Source organism: Lycorma delicatula, chromosome 1 (assembly GCF_047948215.1).
Source record: "Lycorma delicatula isolate Av1 chromosome 1, ASM4794821v1, whole genome shotgun sequence".
NCBI lineage: Eukaryota > Metazoa > Arthropoda > Insecta > Hemiptera > Fulgoridae > Lycorma > Lycorma delicatula.
Window position 1 is genome coordinate 142,995,072 of NC_134455.1, and position 16,660 is coordinate 143,011,731.

The 16,660-nt window shown below is 31.8% G+C and overlaps 1 protein-coding gene across 2 annotated transcripts in view; it reads left to right on the forward strand.

Annotated features, from left to right (window-relative positions):
• mei-41 (ATR serine/threonine kinase meiotic 41) overlaps window positions 1-16,660 on the forward strand; it is a 152,724-nt gene that overhangs the window by 38,022 nt on the left and 98,042 nt on the right. For both annotated transcript variants that reach the window (XM_075362915.1, XM_075362925.1), the window contains exons 8-9: window positions 486-607; window positions 3,843-3,934. In XM_075362915.1, the coding sequence (XP_075219030.1) occupies window positions 486-607; window positions 3,843-3,934 (214 nt within the window). The remainder of the gene's footprint in view (window positions 1-485; window positions 608-3,842; window positions 3,935-16,660) is intronic.

Below are 16,660 nucleotides of genomic sequence, written 5' to 3' on the forward strand. Positions count from 1 at the left end.
TATGAAATAAGATTTTAAACAGTTATTCAAGTCAGTACCTGATATTTTAAAATCATAATTTACATGGTTCTCAAACAGAGCATTTCCCTCACTCATATTTTCAAAATATGAAGTACATTTCAGGAAAGTACCTACCTGTAATAGATTTAAATTTTGATTTTTGATGAATTAAAAAATTATAGAATTTTACCTTTTCTGAATTTTTGATATGGTCTTTTCCTATTTATTGATGCTTCTTACCATTTTTTAACATAAAAACCTGCTTTATTGGTTGACTTGTCAGTTACGTTTACTAGACTCAGAGAAAAAATATAAGGAGTGTGTCAAAGTCTGCTTGTGTATAGTATATGCTTTGATTTTGGTACAGATATTTATAGAATCCCTTACAGTCAGTTGATTTTATATGTATATATATATATATATATGTACGTATATTTCATTTTTTTAATATTTTTTTTAGCCATGATTATTGATACATGTTTCAGAATTGGTTGCTTCAAGTACCTGTCAACTTTTGTGCACTTTATTGACTGTTCATCCAGTAGAGGATCTCATTATTGATGTTAAAGATTTAAATCAATTAATGAATGATATACAGTGTTGCCAGGTAATGAAATATCCAAATTTGCATATTGCAAGCATTTAGATATTACATTTACATTCAAATTGTGTAATGTGCTAATGGTGTAAATTGTGTTCTTCATAAATTAACTGAAGCAGGGCATGCATACAGACCTGAAAGTCACTTTTATAATTTCATTTATATTTTAGGTATTGGGTATTAATAAATTAATCATAGTTCATATTCAGTATATATTGAATTTTTTTGTTTATTTACTTGATTTTTGCTTAGAAATAATCACTTATGGTGGCTAAATCAATCACTAAAAGATCTATTAAAATTACAAGGGTAAGTCAAATATAAATGGGATTTTATTTTTAAAAAAAATTATTTATTGAAAAATAAAAGTAAAATATAATTAATTTTTCTATATAGTTAACTGCTTTTTAGAAAGACATTTTTCCCAGTGAGAAGGAAGGTTTTTTGTCGCTGCATCGTAGAATGAAGCTGATTGCGTCAGGAGCCATTTGCACATGAATCCCTCCACACCCTTGTCATCTTCAAATCGTTCCCTCCTAGAGCTTCTTTAAGCAGCCCAATCAAATGAAAATCACAGGGCAATAGGTCTGGGCTGTAGGGAGGATGTTCAAGTTGAGCCCAATGCATTTCTTCTAGTTTTGAGACTGTTAGAGCTGCAGTATGGATCTGGTGTTGTCATGGAGGAGGATGGCCTCTCGAATTGGGTTGGTTTTGTCTTTTGCAACGATATGCAGCCCTCACCTCGTTCAACAGCTCGCAGTAGTAAGCAGCATTGATTGTGCGTTGCGCATGCAAAAAATCAATGAGCAAAATACCTAGCCGTTTGAAAGGAATGGTTGAAAGAATCTTGTCTGCTGATAGTTGAGTCTTGGCTTTCACTGGGGCTGCCTCCCTTTCCTCTGCCACCCCATACTGCCTTGTTTCGACTGGAGAGTGTAGTGGTGGATCCACATTTTGTTGCAGATGATGATCTGATTCAAAAATGCATTACCTTCTTTCGCATACCTTGCTGTAAGCCTATGACAAACCTCCAAACATCTCAACTTCTGATCTGCGGTCAAAAGGTGATGGACCCATCTGGCAAACACTTTACGGAACTTTTGGACATTTGTGATGATTACTTGACAGTTCCCATAACTTATTCCAATCTATTCTGCAATTTTGGATACTCTCACCCATCGATTGTCTTCAAGAATGTTTCAAACTGCATGAATGTTTTCGTCTGTAATGCTGGTGTGAGGATAGTGATCATGTTCCTGATCTTTCACTCATTCTCATCCTTCCTTAAACTCTTTATGCCAGGCAAACATACGAGTCCTTGATAGTGTTTGGTCCCTGAACTGTGCAGTCAATCTCTGGAAAATTTCCTTCATGAACAAGAAATGTTATAATTATGCATTGCGCAGTGGAGGGCTGCACCTGTTGCTTCGACATCGTGAGCGTTACTGACAGATTGGTTGGGAGTGTGGAATGGCTGACTCTCCCCACTCCTAATAACTCTACCCAAGCATACTAGAAGTGCGGGTCCAGTCCTACCAACTGTAGATGCTCAGGAACAAAAATCCCGTTTATATTTGATTTACTCTCGTATAAACAAAACATGTAAAATATAACTCAGTATAGCTTACTAAAGGATTTGTATAATTTTAAATGAAATTATGGAAAAAAATAAAAATCTGTTTGTCGTCAAACATAATTTATTACATAAAATCACTTGCTGCCTGTAAGTAGCCTGGCTGAGGAGGAATTTAATGTATAGATTTAAAAATATTTAATGATTTCAAAAAATAATCTATAAGAATTATTTTTGTTTGTTTTTTAATACAATATTGTATTTATACTGTGGTTGGTTTTTTCACCCAAAGTACAAAAACATACACATTGATGTTTCTCTATGACAAAATCATGATCGTGTCGTCTTTTTATAGGGATTCATTTATAAATAGGAAAAATATTGATATATTAGTAATCTTTAATTTCATTTTTATACATAAAGGGATCTTTTGTTATGAGCCTTAAAAGGTTTTATAAAGGCATTTTTTTACTATAACCTTATCAATACTCACTCATTAACGAGTGTTGGGAAGAAAATGATAAATTTGCCACCTAACGAACTGATACCGAGGAGAATGTAGACATTAGTTTCAAAACAAAATAGAAGTTACTTAAATGAAGAAGTTCAAAGCTCTCTTAATGACTAAAGTTTGCAAACCTTTTTATAGTTTGATATTGTCTTTTTAGCATTCCATGCAATATTAAAAAAACAAAAAACTAGTAATATTTTTGCCCATGAAATTAAAAATTTTCTCTCATATTACTTTGAATCATAGGTAATTTTGTAGTTATATGGTAAAAGAGTATTTGCAAATTGAGATAATTTTAACCTTTCTGAATTTAATTTTGGTCATTTAATTTTTTTTTAATCTTTATCTGTATGACAGTATTTATTTTTGTAAAAAATACTTTATTTTATTATTATTATTATTATTATGATTGATTATTATGGCTATTAATTGTTATCTGCTTTATTTTGTGGTCAGTATCCTATTTCTTATTTGTTAGTTATTTATTCTTTTCTACATGTATATTCCAAATAATAAATAAAAAAAACCCAGTTAAAAAAATGCTATCAATAAAAAATGTTTACATCCTTGGTAAAATATTTTCTGTCCATACAATATTACAGAAATATTTAATTTTTAATCTTTTGAATAAAGAAATTACACATTATTCCATTTTATTGGCTACATTAATTGTAGCAGTAATCTTCAAACCAGAAAACCGGAAATAATACCTTTTTACTTATTAAAAATAATGTCTTTAGTTTGAAAGATTAATGAAGAAAATTGAATTGATTGATTCAAATAGTAAATTAAGAGATAGGTGTTTTGTTTTGATGGTGGCACATAGCAAACTTAGCAAATGTAGTATGCAATTGTTGAAATATTGTGATTTTAGTATTTCTGATTATTTCAGACAAAAAACTATCTGTAAGTAATTATTGTAATATAAAAATTTCATAGAGTAAAAAGGTTCACTGAATGAGAGTAGTTTTCGATTGAAACAGCAGCAGTAAATGATAATGGTTTTCAATAACACCATTAAAATTTTAAAAGCATATGGTGAAAGTTGTTTGTAAACTTTTAGAATTTATGAAATATGTTTTAAGAATAATATGAAATATTTTTTGTTTCTGTAGCATAGTAGCAAAGTAAACTTTATCAGTAGTTTTTGGTTGCAGAATATTATGCCTGTTGTGAAAATATTCTGTCAAAATGAAATAATTAAACACTTTAAAGATTCCAAAGAACACTGTAGACAAACTGGAGAGAGGTAACAATTATAAAGTTGCTTTTTTATTCATTTATTTTGTAATACTCTAATTATATAAATAAACTAGCCGGTCAGAGTGCATGAAGCAAAGCTTGAAGACAGTGGCTTCAAGTGAAGACAGGCTTGAAGTAAGTGTATGAAGACAGGAAGCATCCCTTCCTGTCTAATATAGACTTCCATATTGTATTCATTATCCTCATTGTTGTGAAAATAATACTGATTAAGAATTAAAGCCTGAAAAACTCTTTTTACCGTAGTTTCCCTTGTTCCTTGAATAGAAGCTCTGATACGCTGCTGCTGTAAAAGAACATATTTCTTTTGGTTCTTCTTTTCATTACCCGAGAATACCATATATCTCGGGAAGGGGTCAAGGTAGAGAGCTGAAAATTGGATATGTGATAAAATTCATAGTCTATTATTTTTGTCAAAAAACGAAATCAAAAATGGTATTAACTCCAAGAGGAAAAATTCACAAGTTCACCACCAAGCAGACTGGGGCCTCAAACTATGTCGTAAAACCTTGCCTGGGGGTAACACAAATTTATCCTGAAAATTTAAAAGCAATTTATTGGTTGGTTCTTGTGTAATGCTGTTACAAACGTACAGAACCACCACAAACTTTCGCATTTATATATTAGATTTATATCGTTCTATACATCTCTTTTCAGAACATTCTGCTTGTTACATGGTGAGATTTTGATTGAAAAGCATTAATGAATCTGATGTCAAAAGAAAGGTATTCACATGTTGTTTGATTTTATGGTGTTAGGGGGGATAAAGATCTGCCCAAACTTTACATTACTGTCCAAAAATTAAAAAAAAAATTATTCTAAGTTTTTATGAATCAGAATAATGCATCAGAAGTTTGGAATTGAGTCGTCATTTTAAAAAAGGTCATCTTCTGGAAAACTGTTCTCTAGTAAAGAAAGTTAGAAAAAATTCAAAAGAATACAATATTAAAGTATAATATGTATGATAATAGTTAATTGTGTAGGTATAATAGAACAGTATTAAAAACTATGTGTATTATCAATTAAATCATATTAAAAAATTTATACTTTTTCCATATGATATTTTATAGAAATGCAAAAATTATATCAAACAGTTATTAGATAACTACTATACTGTCAGTATTAACAATAATATTAAATTAACATCTTTAGCGATCTGAAGTAAATTATTTTCCTCAGCACATTAGTAATAAGAAAAATGAATAATTATTCATATCTTCTAGTCATTAGTATATCTATTTTAGTATAGCTTTTCAGGTAGTATTATTTTTAGTAGTATTATGTTTTTTACAGTGTAACATTATTTGACAGTATAAGTATTTTACATGTAAGCAGTTGGTACTATTTATATGTGTGTTTTATTTATGTCAACTGTTGTGCTGGCAACAATGTAGATTGCAATAAAAAGTTATATTTTACGGTATTATCTTTAATTAAATAAAAAATAGAATACATCACTAAGGCACATGGCTGATAAACGTTATACTAGATATAAATCTGTTATATAATAAATTTATTGTAAACAAGTAACAAGAAGATTATTTTGCTTATAAAAAATTAAACCAAAATATTTTAAATTGGTGTATGAATAATTTTGAAGCTTAATTATATATGTTAATTATGTTTTTGTAGTGCTTATTAGTTTTACAGATTAAACTAAATTATAGGAATGTTATGTTTGTCAGGAAAGAGTATTTTTCTTTCCGAGTGCGCTGTTTATGTGTTGTTCCAAGTTGGCTGACAAAGGGAAACTGATTGTTGAACAGTCTGTAAAGACTGTTTTAATGAAATGAAAATGAAAAGTGTGGTGCATACACAAAGATGGTTTTGTGCACATTTTCAAACTCTGTGGTCATACTCATTTAAAAAAATATGCAGACTTTACGAAAAATTTAATAGTGATTGTTCAGTTTTTGAGAGTAAGCATGAATGCCAATGTTCATTCTCCATATAATGTCGAAGCTGTCAGACCAGTGTTGCTAGGAGCCCACGCAAATCAACAAGAAAAGCTGCAGCGCAACTTGGAATTTCTAAGTAATCTTTGCAGTGAATTTTAAAAACTGATTTGCATTTGTGTCCATAAAAAATAGCAGTATAACAGTGTTGCCTAGAATAACAGTTGACAACAAACATCAAAGAAAATGGCATTTGCTGAATGGGCTGTGAACCAAGATGTATTGTTGAACAATATTTGGGTTTCAGATGAGGCATATTTTCACCTAGATGGGGTTGTTAATAAACAAAATGTGCATTTCTAGGCTTCCAAAAATCCACATGTGCTTCATGAAAAGGCGCATCACACTCCAAGAATTATGGTATGGGCCGCTATCGCAAGTTTTGGGGTAATAGGATCCTTTTTTTTTTGGAACAGACAGTGAACAGTGAACATTATCTAAACATGCTGTGCATTTTTAAACTGTATAAAATAAAAAAATATTTAATTTAATATAAGTGTTATTTATTGAAACTTTTATTCGTGGTATTTAATGTTGTCTATCGATCGTTTGACTCAGTTCAGATTTGTTTGAATGTGTAAAAAAATTATTTTTAAGGAAGAAAGGAGAATCTCCTCAAGAAGGAGATTCTCCTTTCTTTCTAAATGACAGTACAACTAAATATAAATTACAAATAATTTATACAAATTAAAAATAAAACAGAATTTAGCAATTATAAAAACAAACACATTGAATTCTAAAATTTATGAAATAAATTAAGAATTAAATTTATTATAATACAGTGGAACATAAGATTAAAGTTATTAAAATTTCATTAAAACGTCAGGTAATCACATAACCTAATGTAGTACCAATGTTCCAGCAAACACTGACTTTGAAAATTTCAATAACTGCTTCTCTTTTACACATAACTCCTTTACTAATTTGATAAAGTAAAAGTTATGGATTATTTTAATCATGAAATTACAAATTTATTTATAATAAAATATAAGTTAATTGCAAAATTTACAATTATGTATAACAATGTTAGCTGTATGAAGTATATCTTCAGATACCAAAAAAATTGTCTTTTAAATAACACTTTTTGATATTTCTCTTACAGAAGATGAAATGAGTTTAAGGATATTCATTCTCCTTAGACATTTAGCCTTGGTGTACTTAATGCAGCTCAAAAAGGTCAGTTTCTCATCAAAAGTTACACCAAGAAGCCTAATCTCGTTTGTTACCTTTATCTTGTCTTCACCTAAGTGTAGTCACACTAAGTCTTTGCATCCGACTGGTTGCCCAGAGAAAATAATTAATTAAGACTTGGTTTCCGTCAGTTCGAAACCACTACATTGTGCCCATCTGTGCACCGAGTTCAACGAATTCTGCATTATTTTCCTCGTAGTTCCAATTTCCTTATCTCTGCAGATGATAGTGACATCATCAGTGAAGATACATTTCTTCTTAACTGGCAGAGTGATAACATCAGCCACCCCATTGATAGCAACCAAGAAGAGCAATACACTTAGGACAGATCCCTGTGGGACTCCGTTTTCAATTTTGAAGATCTTTGAAAGGACTCCATTAGCTCTAACATGGATTGTCCGTGTACTCAGAAAATTAGCTATAAACCGCAAACATATTCCCATTAACATCGTTCTGTAACAAGGTAGCAATTAAGCAATTATCCTCTCTCTCCAAGCCATTTCATAGGCCTTTTCAGTATCTAAGGTCACAGCAAGGAGATGTTGCTTGGAGACAAATTCCTCACACACATCTGTCTGTGTAGATATTAGGTGGTTGATGGTAGATTTAAGACATGGTTGAATAAAAACAGAATAAAGATTCTGTTTTTCAACCTTACTTAATAATTCTTCTTAACATCCATTTCTGTACTTTGGATGCAGACTTCAAACTTTTCATACAGCCCCATACTGAATTTATTCCCATACTGTCTGTATATAAATATTCCATTTCTATTAGGGGGGGGGGGGTGTATATAAACCTTGATTCTCTATTTGAATTCAGTTTGTGCTCCTTAATCTGTTGATAAAAAACTGTTTGGTGGTTGGCCTGACTAATGAATGAACTGGACATTCTTAACATTTTAACTTGTACACATGTGATTTAGAAAATTTATTTTGCATTTGCCGTCTTTATAACTTTACTGATTATAATGTAATCTACAAATGCAACATTCAGAAATAAATCATTCTTGAATGTTGAATTTGTTTTTAGATGTGATATGTGTTTCTTCATAAAAGTTTGACTTAAAAATTTATCATTATTATTTGATTGTAGATGTTTCTGTTAACATGTTATTTCATCTATCATCTCTGTTTAGTAAGCATTTTCCATTGCTGTTTTGTTTAATCTCTACTACCTTGTTATATAATGCCATAGTCTGGATTACTTATTAATCTCTATACATTGTTTAAATGATTGGATATAGTTTTTATGATATTGTTAAAACGGGCAAGTGATTTATAAAACCACTTTGTGCCAAAACAAATTTTTTTATATTATTTTTTTTTAAATGTGGTTGATGGTGACACGGTTAAAAAATATTTGATGGAAATTACAAAAAAATGTAATAACTGTTTTAATTTATATATTATTCACTAACTGTTGATGATCATCCAGTTAATTTTTTTTTTACAATCATTTAGTTGAAGATTTTGATGCCTAGGGATTCTTGCATGTGACCTTACAGAAAACAGTATTTTTTATATTGATCTGATTACTTTCTAAAATTTATAATTTCATTATTATAGATATCAGTAATCTTAAAAAAGCTTGTGTGTACTTATGTGTTCACATGTAGGAAATTATACTTTGGTGTGAATAAAAAAATTATTTTTTTATGCATTCAAACAAATTTGAACTGAGTCAAACGATTGATAGACAAAATTAAATACCATGAATAAAAGTTGGAATTTTTTTTTTTTGTCTTCAGTCATTTGACTGGTTTGATGCAGCTCTCCAAGATTCCCTATCTAGTGCTAGTCGTTTCATTTCAGTATACCCTCTACATCCTACATCCCTAACAATTTGTTTTACATATTCCAAATGTGGCCTGCCTACACAATTTTTTCCTTCTACCTGTCCTTCCAATATTAAAGCGACTATTCCAGGATGCCTTAGTATGTGGCCTATAAGTCTGTCTCTTCTTTTAACAATATTTTTCCAAATGCTTCTTTCTTCATCTATTTGCCGCAATACCTCTTCATTTGTCACTTTATCCACCCATCTGATTTTTAACGTTCTCCTACAGCACCACATTTCAAAAGCTTCTAATCTTTTCTTCTCAGATACTCCGATTGTCCAAGTTTCACTTCCATATAAAGCGACGCTCCAAACATATACTTTCAAAAATCTTTTCCTGACATTTAAATTAATTTTTGATGTAAACAAATTATATTTCTTACTGAAGGCTCGTTTCGCTTGTGCTATATTGGGAATTTTATATCGCTCCTGCTTCGTCCATGTTTAGTAATTCTACTTCCCAAATAACAAAATTCTTCTACCTCCATAATCTTTTCTCCTCCTATTTTCACATTAAGTGGTCCATATTTGTTATTTCTACTACATTTTATTACTTTTGTTTTGTTCTTGTTTATTTTCATGCGATAGTTCTTGCTTAGGACTTCATCTATGCCGTTCATTGTTTCTTCTAAGTCCTTTTTACTCTCTGCTGGAATTACTATATCATCAGCAAATCGTAGCATCTTTATCTTTTCACCTTGTACTGTTACTCCGAATCTAAATTGTTCTTTAACATCATTAACTGCTAGTTCCATGTAAAGATTAAAAAGTAACGGAGATAGGGAACATCCTTGTCGGACTCCCTTTCTTATTACGGCTTCTTTCTTATGTTCTTCAATTATTACTGTTGCTGTTTGGTTCCTGTACATGTTAGCAATTGTTCTTCTATCTCTGTATCTGAACCCTAATTTTTTTAAAATGCTGAACATTTTATTCCAGTCTACATTATCGAATGCCCTTTCTAGGTCTATAAACGCCAAGTATGTTGGTTTGTTTTTCTTTAATCTTCCTTCTACTATTAATCTGAGGCCTAAAATTGCTTCCCTTATCCCTATACTTTTTCTGAAACCAAATTGGTCTTCTCCTAACACTTTTTCCACTCTCCTCTCAATTCTTCTGTATAGAATTCTAGTTAAGATTTTTTATGCATGACTAGTTAAACTAATTGTTCTGTATTCTTCACATTTATCTGCCCCTGCTTTCTTTGGTATCATGACTATAACACTTTTTTTGAAGTCTGACGGAAATTCCCCTTTTTCAGAAATATTGCACACCAGTTTGTATAATCTATCAATCGCTTCCTCACCTGTTTATTTGTTTCACTTGTTTAAAAAGTTTGAATAAATAACACTTATATTAAATTAAATAATTTTTATTTTATACAGTTTAAAAAGTATTGAAGTATTTGTTCTCATATAAAACAAAGTTCATCAAATGTATTTCAATCAGTTTGGTTTTATTAATTCTTTGGATGATGATTGAATAGGTGTGGGGGTTATCAGCGGCTTATGATATGAAAAATATGATACAAATAGTTTTATTTTATAATAGTGTATTTTATCAAAAATTTTGTTTTTGGTAAATTTAAAATTATTTATGCAAAATCAAAAATTTATCTCATGTATGCTATTATCTGTGTCATTAAAAAATATAATTTTATTCATAAAAAATAATATTTACATAAATATAACCTGAAATCTTGATACATAATTTAAAAAAAAAAAAAATTATGCTGCACTGTAAATAAAGTTTTATGAATATGAACAACAATATTCACAGATTTGAAATAAAAGTCTTCAGAAATCCGTGTATATAATTATGTATTTATTACGACTCAATATCTGTTATGTTTACATCACATGCTAATCACTTAATTGCATTGAACGACTGACCAAATTAGACACTACATGCATGTGCTTGCAAACTGATCTGCTTGGGCCTGTGCAAATCTTGATGGTGTGTTGCATCGGTGTGTGCTTCTTCCATTACTTGCTGAAAATACACTCAGTTTCAATCAGTTTCTCGTAATGCACCAAAAGAAGTATAACTTCAAAATCCGTACTATCTTCTAAAGTGAGGTGCTTCATAGAGTATAAATCATGTTCCTTGTGATCCTGCTTTTCTGTGCCAGAACCCAGTTTTAGGAAGAAATGAACATTCTTGTGTGGAAAAATGGAGAGCTATTTCTTAAATACCCACTAAAAATTCTTGGCAGCAAAATTACTTTTTGTTTTCTGCTTGAATAACTATCTGGAAAAATATTTTATCTGTTTTATAAGGATCCATTGGATAGTATTTGTTCAGAAATAATATTTCATTATATATTTTTATAATTTAACTTTCATGGAATAAAAGGAATTGTTTGGTTCCTGTTTTGCTAATGTATTATAAAATTCAGTAATTCACTATTGCTGTTAATAAAGTAGTAGTTCCTTTACTAAAACACTTGTTTTACGTTGTGAATCCAACATATTAAACAGCTTGAACACGTTTTTCATTTATCATTATTTTCTAAGTTTTTCAGTTTCTTGTGAAATTTGTATGCTGTGTTTTTATTAACCGTAAGTTATTAGTTTGTTATTTATTTGTCATTTGGTATGAAGTAAAAGTAACAAAGGCAGAACAGTTTTAGTTCAACGTAGAAAACAATTTCTATCATTGTAAATGACAAGTGAACTGCTTGAAAGATTAATGTATTTTCTAGGAAATATATTATTAGTTAATCGAATGCATAATATAATAAATAGGTTTTTTGAGTATTTGGAGGTCCAATATCCTTTTCAAGTTTACTGTTTCAGTTTAAAAATATGCCTAATAAAAGTTTTCAATTTTGAATTGTGGATTGTTAGAGACAATCATTTGCCCCATTCATTTTTTCTTTCTCTTTTAAAGGGAAATTAGTGAATATTTTATTACTGTATAATTACAATTTGCCAGTTTGCATGGAGAGGAAGTGGATGAAAAGAATGAACAAGAGACAGGAATTGAAGAAACTTGGCACCAGCTAAAGTTACGAAAAAGAGGCAGCAAAGAAAATATGATTGGAAAAAAAGAGTCAGAAACCCTTAGTTTTTCAGAGGAATACAAAGAAAAAGTAGAGAAAAGAAAAAAAAACTTCTACAAAATCAGTTTGCGGGTGGGAAGGAAACATATTGATGATATAACAAAGTGGTAGAAGTAAATTGAAAGGCACATAATGCTTGGAATTTTTTTTCAGCAGTGAGATTTTTTAAAAAGGGGTTGTTTGTTGCTGTGTATATGAATTAAGGATGATGAATGGATTGGTGTTACAGATTGACTGAGTCTTGAGGATATGGAAAGATTATTCTGAAAAGGTACTGAATGCAGTGGAAACCTAAAAAGGATGGACCAGTAATATTCCAAAATGTTGAATTGTATAGAGAAGCCTTACTGGAATGATAACAGGAGCAAACTGTTATAAAATCAGAAGTCCACAGAAATAGATGCTTAACCAGAAAAATTAAAAATGAAGATAAAATTGCCGTATCCTGCTTGATTTCAGAAATGTGGAGGAAGGAGAGAATACTAGATGAATGGAAAGAGGCTGTTATCGTATCTATGTATAAGAAATGTTACAACCAAAACCAAACAACTGCAGAGGGGTAGAATATCACTGCTAAGTATGACTTAAAAGGTTTTTTCTAAAATAATCTAGAAGCTTTTAGAATTGTATAAGGAATCTATAGTTTGAAAAGAAGCTGGCTGCATTAGAGGAAAATGCACAAAAAGATGAGATTTCTATCCTAAGGGAAACATTAACAATAAATAACAGTTAGGAGTAAAACAAAAGCATATGTATACTATTCATTATTTCAAAAAAGCATGTTACCATTAACATATGTTTACCGTATTCTGGGAAAAGATGGCTAAATTTGGGGTGCCCAATAAATTTATTAGATTGACAAAAGTGAACCAAAAACCATAGTGAGAGTATTTCTTTGCTGTTTGGAGTATTATTGGAAATAAAATCCAGAGTGAGACAATATTGTCTGTTACCCTTGATTATTAATATAGCTGTTGAAGAGGAATATTGAAGTATGGATTGGAAGAAAAATTAACATTTTAATTTTTCTAGATGATGTGGCTGTGATCACAAGGACCTAAAGAAACCTGAAAAAATTTGCAGTAATACTTTTTAAGAAGACTTTTGTGGAACAGTAAGTGAGCTTTGAAAAAACAAAATGTAAGCAAGTAGGAAGAAATTCAGGTGTAAGGATACAACAATAAGTATTAAAATTGAAGGTAACAAAATAGGAAAAATTGGATGAAAATGGCAACTTGAATAACTAAAAATAAGAGTATAACACAATAATTAAACCTACTTTATTATATGAAACAGAGGTGTAGGTACGGAGCAAGAATGAAAGAAAACTGGAATATTTAGAAAATAAAGCACAGAGGAAGATTTATAATCCAGTTTTTAATAATAGTGTGTTGAGGAAAAAGTATAGATCTATGAGAATTATACAAAGAATCTGATATAGTGGTTAAAACATGAAGACTAAAAAAGCATGTAGTTTGAAGGCAAGAGAAGAGCATTCATGATTGAATGAATTGTGGAGTGACAAGTCAGAAGGATGAAGACTACTGGGAGGATCTAGGCTGAAATGAAAAGACAGAATCCTTAAATATCTGAGTTAAGGACAGCAGACGATGAGATACTTGATATAGTTGTCTTGTTGGGGAGTCTTACTCTTTAAGACTTTGAGGGTTGGCATCCCCATGACCCTAGCCTCTGCATTTTTATTTCCTACTACACACTGAGCTGCTAAACATTTTACATTATACATATACACCACACCATATACAACACTATACAAATTACAACATAGCAACACAATAACATTTGACACTCTCTCTTTTTACATTTAAACTCTGTGATGTGTGACATCTTACGAAACACACCGTAACTCAAGGTGGAAACTATCATGTCAGTGGGTGGATGGTTCTACATATTGGGTCTCAAATGATGTCCTTTGGGCACCAAAGAACATGTTTAAAACTGTAGTTCCAGTACACAGCTCTCTTCTGGAGTGGTACATTATATCGGCAGTACTTATAGGAACCTGATGTCAATTCCAAAAAATATTCCTTCGGTGGTTGTTGGTTCACTTGAAAAAACCAACAGACCTAGGAATTAGAAGAGACTTTGACCAACTTTTGTCAGCCAAAGGTTTAACTTTGAAAAAACGAAATGTTTCAGAGGGGGTGAACTTTTCCTGTGTAAGGTTTCTTTTGGTGAGAATGGCGAGGAAGGTAAATTGTTTGGTAAGGTTTCTTTCTTCCTGATAAATAAGTGCATTGTAATCTCCAAAATCTGTTAAAAAGCTAAGGAGTGGTGCCCTGTTTATTGAAGTGAACAGTGAAGAACGGTGTCAGAAACTGCTAACCTTTAAATATATAGGGAAAGATGGAGTGTTAGTGGAGCTCCATAAGATGCTGAATTTCAGCAAGGGAATGATCTTTTGCCGTAACTTGGCTGATGTAGAATTACCTGAAATAAAAGAATAGTTGTCTCCACGATCAGTCATGAAGTGCAAAGAATTATGAGAAAGGAGAATGGTGTATCGTTAGTTCTAACTTTTTCAAGTGTTATTGTTCTTGACAGAATAAAAGTAGGTTACATTTCTATCCATGTATGACCATATATACCTAACCCAAGACAATGCTTCCAGTGTCAGGGTTTTGGTCACAACAAAGATGATTGCACAAAAGAACTAGTTTGTGCACATTACAGTTGTATGGGACACGATGACATCACATATGTTGAAATGTAAAGTGCAAAATGTAAAGGTCCAAACTTTGCAAGATCTTGAGAATGTCCAAACTTTGCAAGATTGAGAATGTTCCATTTACAAAGAAGAAAAAGCTATTTTAAAGATCTGTATTGAACTGAAAGTTCCCTTTACTGTGGCTTGTCAGGAATACAGAAAATTCCTCAGAATGAAGAATCCTGTACAATCTGGTGTAAGTTTTGAACATTCTCCCCCATTTAACAATATACAAAAAGAGAATGAATGCGGATCTTGCAAAGAACTAACCAAGTGGATAGAAGCTTTATCAGATCAAGTAAAGTTCCTCATGGTTGCTATTACAGCATTGAATACTGGCAAGAAGGTAACTTCTGCTAGAAAGACCGATAGTAGTTTATCTAAATTCACTATAGTTGTTTCACTATCACATGAAGTTTCTGCTGCACCAATTATACAGCAAATAACTAAGATACCTGTGAACGGATCTATTAAAACATCATCGCCTGGTACGGCATCTCCGTTCTTCTAGGGTTCCAAGTCCCCTCCACCATCTCAAAATTTTTATGAGAATATGGTGGCAGATGAAGTGTCTGAAGAAGCAAAGCACTTCTAAAGGTCAAAAAAGAAAAACCGGGTAGTATTTGATAAGTAATCTGCGCGCAGAGTTTTTATATATAACAGGAAAAAGTATTTCTTATGGCTACAAATATTATTTAGTGGAATGTTTGTGGTTTTCGTTCTTGCCATGAAGATACCGAAATCCTACTAAAAGAAGAAACTCCTTTAATACTATGTCTGCAGGAGACTCACCTTCAACCGTGGAATGTATCCTTTCGTAGTTACGTCTAAGAAAGATGCGGCCATCAAACTGAGGGCAAAGGAGGTGTAGGTGTGGCTGTTTTCCTGAGGGAAATCTTATTAGCTGCACGTATTCTGCTAGTGACAAACATCCTTGGCGTCTCAGTGAAGATATTGTTGCCATTTAAAATGAATATCTGCAACTTATATCTTCCACCAAATTTTGATATCAGTGAGGATGATCTGCCCAGTTTGTTTCCACAGATCCTTTACCTTGCCTAATAACTGGCAATTTCAATGCCCATCACCATTCATGGGGTTCATCATCATGTTCTTCCTGAGGCACTGTAGTTTATCGACTGATGCAGGACTTAGATCTTTGCTTTTTGAACAATAGGTCACACACATTTGTATCATCTTCATCAGGTAGATTTTCATGGATTGATCTGCCCTTGTGTTGAGAACTCTATTCCCACGTCTTACCTGGTGGATTTCGAAAAACTTCTTTGGAAGCAATCGCAGATCATTTGTTATCAGTCAGTAATAGTGACTTGCCTCAGAGTCAGCCACGGAGATGGTTGGTTTGAAAAGTGGACTGGATTGAATACAAGTATTCCTTTGGCCAATACGACATGAGTGGTAGCGCAGTCACCAACTTGCCAAGTTTACACACCTGATAATGATAACATAAATGAATTTATTCCTGTAACAGGTAGAAAGTCAAGGCAGCCTGCTGTTCCTTGGTGGGATGAATGCAGTAAGGGATTGATGCAGTAAGTGCAGGAATGCAGTAAGGGATTGGCGCAGGGCTTTACACAATTTCAATTGAAGACGTATGACTGAATTACTCTGCCCCTTCCACAATGTGAGGGCTGTTATCGTAGAGTATTTCAATGTGCTAAATGGAAATCATGGATTAATAATGTTGATAGCAATTCTCGGACAACTCCATCATCGGCTCTGTGAAGAAAGGTTCAAACCATGTGTGGATCAGGACAGTCACTGCAGCCAATTGGATTGGAAAATAATGGCATCCTTGTCACCATGTCAATTGATCTAGTGAATATGTTTGGAAACTTGTTTAGGTTAGTTTCACTTGCATCATCATACTGTCCTGAGTTTATGAGGTATAAGTTGCAGTAGAAAATATCATGTTTG